This window comes from Odocoileus virginianus, chromosome 31 (genome assembly GCF_023699985.2).
Source record: "Odocoileus virginianus isolate 20LAN1187 ecotype Illinois chromosome 31, Ovbor_1.2, whole genome shotgun sequence".
Lineage (NCBI taxonomy): Eukaryota > Metazoa > Chordata > Mammalia > Artiodactyla > Cervidae > Odocoileus > Odocoileus virginianus.
In genome coordinates, this window is record NC_069704.1 from 8,615,321 (window position 1) to 8,622,745 (window position 7,425).

The window sequence follows — 7,425 nt, forward strand, 5'->3', positions numbered from 1 at the left end:
TGCCAAACTCAGCTTGAAGGCTCAGCCTCATTCTGTGTCTTGCCGCTCCAGCCTCCTTTGTTCCTTGGACATGCAGTGTTCCTTCCCACCCCAGGGCCTTTGCATATGCTCTTCCCTCTCTCTCCCTAGAACACATACCCCTGGCATCACTCCCTTAGATTCCAGTCATCATTTGCATTCCAGTTCATTAATCCCTTTCCCAGGGAGTCTGCCTTGATGCTCTTAACTCTTGTCAGGTCAAATCTGTCTGATAAACCTGCCAATCACTGCCCTTCTCCTTTATGCTCACTAAAGATGAGCACATTTGTACCCAGTTACTCAGTTAGTCCACTGTCTCCACATGGGTTTTACACATCACTGAATCCCCTGAGCTGGATTCAGTGCCAAGTATACAGCAGGTACTAGATAAATGTTTCATGTATGAAAGAAGTGGGGGAAGCACACGCTAGATGGTTTGGGGTTCAAATTTTAAGTGAGCCTCTCACTAACAGAAAAACCTTGAAGAAGCAATTTAATTCCTGGCCATCCCCTTAGAGGATGATGATATCCACTGCAGAGGATTTTGCAAATAATCAAGACGGTGAAAATACAGCATTTAGTGTAAAATGGGTGCTGAATAATTGGCTGCTATGGTTGTCATCATTTAAAAGCTTGTCAGAGCACCTAAGTTACCATAAAGCCACACTGGTTTAGTTGTATTGGTTTTTATCCTCCCACACCTTGTTCCAGAAAGGATTTCATAAAAATAAAATATGAAAAGGCAAAATTATACAATTAGATTTTAAAATAAGCAAATGAAGGAAAACAGATAAAAAGAAGATAAAGGCTGAAATAAAAATAGACAACAAAATAAAATATGAAGAGTTTCCGGGGACTAAGCCTTTCCCATGCAGCAGGCACAGTCTCCGGGTCAGAGTCCTGATTCCATTTAATCCTCCAAGAGCCCTGCGCTTAGTCACTCAGTTGCATCTGACTTTGCAACTCTATAGACTGTAGCCCACCAGGCTCCTCTGTCCAGGGGGGTTCTCCAGGCAAGAATACTTGCCATGCCCTCCTCCAGAGGATCTTCCCAACCCAGGGATCAAACCCAGTCTCCCGTACTGCAGGCAGATTCTTTACCGTCTAGCCACCAGGGAAGCCCAAGAATACGGGAGGGGGTAGCCTATCCCCTCTCCAGAGGCTCTTCCCAATCCAGGAATTGAGCCAGGGTCTCCTGCAAGAGGCCTAGAAAGTGGAAAACGATTACTATGGGAAAGGAAACAGGGCCTCCGAAAGGAGAATCAGCTTGCCTGGTGGTACCAGGGGAAATGAAAGTAAGAAAGAGAAGTGAAAAGAAAGAGGAGCACAGAAAAGGCAGGCAGTTGTGCTACAGGAGCCTCAGACTAGCCTTTCACTGCACAGCACACAGTGGAAAACCCACACTGATCTGGACCTCAGGCTTGGAGACTGTGAACTGCTCCCCCAGCCTGGCTCTTTGCACTGTGTGGACAGTGTTTACCCGAACAATGCAAAGACTTTTCACGGTGATGGTGCCTCTGTTTCCCTTTCAAACCATGAATTCCTGGATTCTTGGCAATAATCTCGCTCATCTGTTTCTTAAAGTGAGAACTGTAAGTCCTCCACTTAAAAATTCTTGTTTTCACACTCAGGCTAAGAAAAGGGATCTGAAAAGCTACCAAAAAACGTGTGTGTGTGTACAAGTGTGTCTGTGTGCATGTGTATGTACGTGTGTGCACATACAGAAAGCTATTTCCTATAAAGGGGCAAGAACTGGCTTGCCAGAAACCAGTGGAGCAATGTCTTCAAAGAGCTGAAGGCAAATTATTCCATTCTATTTCATTCTACTGGTATGCGTGTATGTGTGAACTGCTTTCCTAATAACAGAAGACATAAAAGGAACCCTTGTTTTTAAGTTTGAAATCATCTAAGAAACCAGCCACAATGTAAAATGCCAACTCCACTTGCCTATGCCCAGCCACTCATTCATTCATTAATTCATTCATTCAAAATACTTACTGAGTTATGACCAACCTAGACAGCATATTAAAAAGCAGAGACATTACTTTGCCAACAAAGGTCTGCCTAGTCAAGGTTACAGTTTTTTCCAGTAGTGATGTATGGATGTGAGAGTTGGACTATAAAGAAAGCTGAGCGCAGAAGAATTGATGCTTTTGAACTGTGGTGTTGGAGAAGACTCTTGAGAGTCCCCTGGACTGCAAGGAGATCCAACCAGTCCATCCTAAAGGAGATCAGTCCTGGGTATTCATTGGAGGGACTGATGCTGAAGCTGAAAGTCCAATACTTTGGCCACCTGATGCGGAGAGCTGACTCATTTGAAAAGACCCTGATGCTGAGAAAGATTGAGGGCAGGAGGAGAAGGGGACAACAGAGGATGAGATGGTTGGATGACATCACCAACTCAATGGACATGGGTTTGGGTAGACTCCGGGAGTTGGTGATGGACAGGGAGGCCTGGTGTGCTGTGGTTCATGGGGTCGCAAAGAGTCGGACACGAGTGAGGGACTGAACTGAACTGATTATGGGCCCAGCTGTGTGCTAGGTACTATAGACACAGGGATGAACAAAGCAATGCAGAGCCCCTGCCCTCATGCAGCTTACATTTTACTTAGGAAGCTGGACATTCCACATGTTATTACACGGGGAATTAATTTAATTACAAACTGCTAAGTGCCATAGGGAGAAGCAGAGATATATCAGAGGGTCTGGCTTAGGCTGGGCCACCAGGGGAGGATTCCCCCATGGAAGGGATATCTGAACTGAGCTCTGAAGGATGAAAGGAAATAAAACAGAGGAAAGGAAACAGGGGAAGGGCATAACACACAAAACAGACAGCAGGTGCAAAGGTCCTGGGGCAGGGAAGCATGGCAGGGGCAGCAGGAGCCATTAAGGCAGGCCTTGCAAGCTGGTGAATGACAGATCTTCATGCTTAGCCCAGTGGGAAACACTGAGACAGAAATGGAAACAGAAGGTTGTGCATTTTTAAAAACCCCTCGGAGATGCCACGAAGAGACAATGGAAGGGGCAAGGAGGAAAGGTGCTAGGAAGCTATAGCATCCTAGCAGAGGGCAAGCTAAGGAATCCGGTGAAAGAATAAGTAGCAATGAGAGAAATGCCTGGAAACACATCCCCAAATGCCCACCCTTATCTGAGGCACTTCTGTGCCCTTCCACTCACCTCTCCTCAAGCATACTATCTGAGTCCAGCTCAGCATCCTACGAGCGGGGGCAGGGGGGCAGAGGAGGAAGGAATTAAGGGTCATGACCCTACCTTGCCCCCAGCCAGGAGGGCTTCCGCCAGGCAGGGCGCTCCAGCCAGGGGAGGAGGTGGGCAAGGGGCCAGCCGCCCCGCCGGGGTCCATATGCGGTTCACACGCCATAGCAGCACCAGCAGGACTCCTACTTCCCCTTCTCAGAGCTGCGGTTCATCCTGGAGCAGCCAGCTCAGCTTCGCCTGCCTTCAGAAAACAACATCACGAGAAAAAACTTCAGGCCTGGTCCTGGGCTGGCCGGCTTCCTCAGACTCTCAAGGCCAAAGCCATCACCAGGCTGAGGAGAGCCACCCAGAGTCTTTCCTCAGACTGTGGTCTCGTTGATCAGGCTAAGGAACATTCTCTGAGGGAATGAAGAGCGGGAGCCAGAACCCTCCTAGGCCTGGGCTGAGCACTTCCCTCTGGTCCTGGATCTCCTCCAGCTCAGACACATCCAGGAACCACACGGAACTCAGGAGCTGACCAGACCCCACTCTCAGGCATCTGGGATTTCCCTTCCTGACTGAGCATAGGATAGGTCTATTCATCACAGGGAGCCTTGTTTATACAAAGCAACAAAATGTTATAAAAAGAAAAGAGCAAGGACTTCAGCACCAAAGGACCTAGATGTGAACCTTCACTTGACCCTCACGTGCTCTGGGACATCCACTGTCAAGGTACTTAGCTCCCCAAGCCTTGCTGACCTCACCTGCAAAATGGGTGCAGGGAGGCCAGCCCGGCATAGCTGCAGTGGGGCTACACAAAGAAATACAAGTGTGGCATCTAGTATCCTGCTCACCATCAGGCCCATTTCCTCACAGGTTTTTCCCATTTCCTCGGAGACAGAACTGCAAGTCAAAGATGTGACGTGACCCACCCAAAGTGGAGTGGCTGGGAGCTGTGGGGACAGATGAACCAGGCCATCCAGCTCCAGAATCCAAGCCCATCATTCCCACATCTCTGAACCTCGGAACCCAGGTCTGGCTATGGCTGAGCCTTTCTTAAACCGCCTTAAAAAACAGTGGGTGGAAAGAGACTGCGTTTCCCAGGTGTGATCTAGCAACACATTCGAGTTGCCATCTGAGCTGCCAAGCTGTGGGAGGGCAGGGACCATCTCCCCCAAGCTTGGCACACAGTAGGCACTCCCAAACACCGCTGAGTATCAGTCAATCATATCGCCCCTTACTTCCTTCCTCTTCTCTGGTACCCCCAAGAGGCATGAAAACAACAGCCCAAGGATGTCTCCCCTGCACTTGGCGATAAACGAGGTTCTGCTCCATCCGATGGGGTCCTAGGCCTATGGGACAAAGAGAATCCTTGGATCTGTGCTCCAGACCAGGAACCCAGAGACATCCTAGCTAGGAAACTGTTTCCCAGAGAGGCTATACTGGAGTCTCAGAAACGTTTGTGGGGCCCAGGAGCCCCCTGCCCCTCCTCCAGGCAGAAGGGACCATCTACAAGCTTGAGCTGCCCAGACAGCCTTCCAGACAGTGTGGAAGGTTCATTAGTTGCAGAATCCCACAACTAGACAGTATCTTTGGGAGGCAATCCCCATCACCCCAGTTGGCCCAATTAGCCTCCCACAAAGTCCCAACCAGGAGAAGTCATGCACCTGCAGGCTATTTAGTGTAATGGAGAAAAGCAGCCTGCACAGTCCTGCCACCTCCCACGTGTATGACCTGGAGCAAGGGACTTGCATCACCTCAGTTTCTTCACGTGTAAATGGGAACAAGGCAACGAGGTTGTTGTGAGGCTTAAAGAATTCAAACTTAAATCGCTTGAGAGCAGCAGAGGGCAAAACGGAACATACCAATCATCATTTTTACTCCATAGATATTCCCTAAGAATCTTCTAGTGCCAGGCCCTGTGCTTTCTAGACTATAGAGCCAGCAATAAAATCTTAAGTCCCTGTTTGGCCCTCTCTGATGGGTACCACCATCTGGTAGAAAAGACAAACTCAGAGAAAGAGAAACAAGAAACAGACAAAGATCAGAGAAGGCAGTCGGGGGAGCCGGCAGCGCCTTGGATTGAGGGAAGACTTCCTCTGGAAGCTTCTCAGAGCAGGGAAGGAGGCTCCTGGCTTGGAAAAGGTGGAGGGAGAGAAGGAACTGCCCAGTGGGGAGAGGTACAAACCAGAGGGCAGGATGGGGCCAATCGAGGCGGCCTTGCCCTCACCCTGTAGCCTCTCATCCAAACTGGAGGCTGCAAAGGGCAGGAGGGGTGTTGGCAAGACTGCCAAGGGCAGGTGCTGACCTGCCACCCTGCCTCCAGCCCTGCACTAGCCCTAGTGGGACAAGGGAGAGAGGCTCAGGCCCCAGGATGGAGACAGGCAGGGAGTGAGCCCGGCCCTGAAGTTCCTCAACCTAACTGGCCATCCACTCCCCAGCTTCCTAATTCCCCTTGCTGATTCCATTTAACCAGACCTTCCAATTATCCATCTTTCTGAGTTGGGTAGCAAGCCTCCGCAAAAATCTCCATTTCTGCAGACACTGAGTGCCCAGTATCCCCAGAGGACCCCCTGCGCCTCCCTGAGATGTGTGTGTGTGTGTGTGTGTGTGTGTGTGTGTGTGTGTGTGTGTCAGTTGGGGGAAGGGGGAATCCTACAGTTTTCACAAGTCAAGTTTGGTTTTGTTAAATCGGAAAGTCCCAACAAGGGGCCATGATGGAGGGTCTGTCACAGAAGTTTTGGAGTGGAAAAGCCTTCAGAGACAATGGCTCCAAGCTCTCCATTTTACACATGAGAAAATTAAGACCCAGAAACGAAAGTGAACCATCCAAGGTCAAGGAGCCTGGTTGGGGGATGGTGCCACAAGGGAACCGAGCTCATTCGGGCAGGGGATGTTCGGCCACCTCTGGCCTTGGCCTGGGGCAGCTGTCTTGATCCAGGGTCTGCTGCCCCTGGGCCTCCCTCCACCCCCGAAATCAGACCCCCGCCCCCCTTCCCCTCCCCCGCCCCCTCACAAGGGCCGCCGGAGAGCGGCTCCCACGCACAACGGGGAGAAATGGGGCCCAACCTCGGCCCTCGGCGCCCACACCAGGCCAGGACCGGGGAACCCAGGAGGCAGCGCGGGAGCCGCGCGGCTGAAATCTGGACTCGCGGCCGCCCGCGCCCGCGCAGACACAGGGGCGCGCGCCCCGGGCCCGCGCACACTCACCCGTCCGCGCACACTCACCCGGCCGCACCACCGCCCCCCGGGGAGGCGGAAGGTCGGGGGCGCCGCCGCCCCACCGCGCCGCAGCCTCCGGGCACCGCCGCCCGCGCCGCGCCTGCCGCCCGCGCCGTCCTCCCGAGTCCCGCCCCCGGGCCGGGCCGGCCCCGCGCGGTCACCCCACCGGGAGGAGCCGCCCGCCGTGCTCGCCTCCGGGCCCAGAGGGAAGCCGGTTCGCGTCGGAGCCGAGCTGGGAGCTACCTTTCATCAGCCGGGCTCCCTCCCGGGACGCGGGGAAGCGCCTCCGCGCTCGCCGACCATGTGCGTTTCTTCTGGGGCTCTCGGGGAGGTGCGGTGGGGGGACCAGATCCCGGTCCGCGATGAGTTCCCGCCCAGCTCTGAGCCTCGGTCCCCGGATCCTGAGAGCAGCGGCTTGCCTCTGAGGTCCAGCCCGCGTCTGACAACAATCATGGGACCTGGTGGATGAAGCAATACTGGGGACCAGAAATTCCTCAGGGACTTGCTTTTTAGTGAAAAATTACATGTGCATTGTGTTAAGAGCATCGGTTTGGGGATCAGACTCCCTGAGCTCTCAGCCAAGTGTCTCCGATTTTTAGATCATCTTGAGTAGTTTTCCTTCTCTGTGACTTAGTTTTGTGTTAAAAGCAGATTATCCCGTTTCATGGGATTGTGTGAAGCTTTAAAGAGATAATCTGTGTGAAATGTACATAACTGCAGGACACAGGATAGTGGCCACCACCCCCACCTCCATCACCCGGGCTTTCAGGGGGTCTGCAGTGAAAAGTGCCTCCTTCCCTGAGGTTTCTGTGGACAGCTTATGGACGGATGAGGTACACTGTGCATTTATACAAAAGGGAATTTGTTTTATTCTTGCTTTTTCTTTCAGCCACGTTCCTTGGCATTCACCTCATTCCAGAACACTCCACTCTGTCTGGTTTCTTTTCAGGCAAAGTAAACATCTTGGATCTTGTATGTCTTGCTCAGTGG

The 7,425-nt window shown here is 52.1% G+C and overlaps 1 protein-coding gene across 6 annotated transcripts in view; it reads right to left on the minus strand.

The window, feature by feature from the left end:
- The window catches only part of TMEM268 (transmembrane protein 268), a 41,122-nt gene extending 34,222 nt beyond the window's left edge, over positions 1-6,900 (minus strand). For 2 of the 6 annotated variants that reach the window (XM_070459227.1, XM_070459224.1), the window contains exons 1-2: positions 6,442-6,570; positions 3,289-3,475 (exon numbers count right to left, since the gene is read on the minus strand). In XM_070459227.1, the coding sequence (XP_070315328.1) occupies positions 3,289-3,397 (109 nt within the window). In that variant the 5' untranslated portion in view covers positions 3,398-3,475; positions 6,442-6,570. Of the gene's footprint in view, positions 1-3,288; positions 3,476-6,423; positions 6,574-6,678 lie in introns of those variants that run through there. The other 4 variants (XM_070459229.1, XM_070459225.1, XM_070459226.1 and 1 more) reach the window with 4 other exon arrangements.
- Positions 6,901-7,425: the final 525 nt, after the last annotated feature.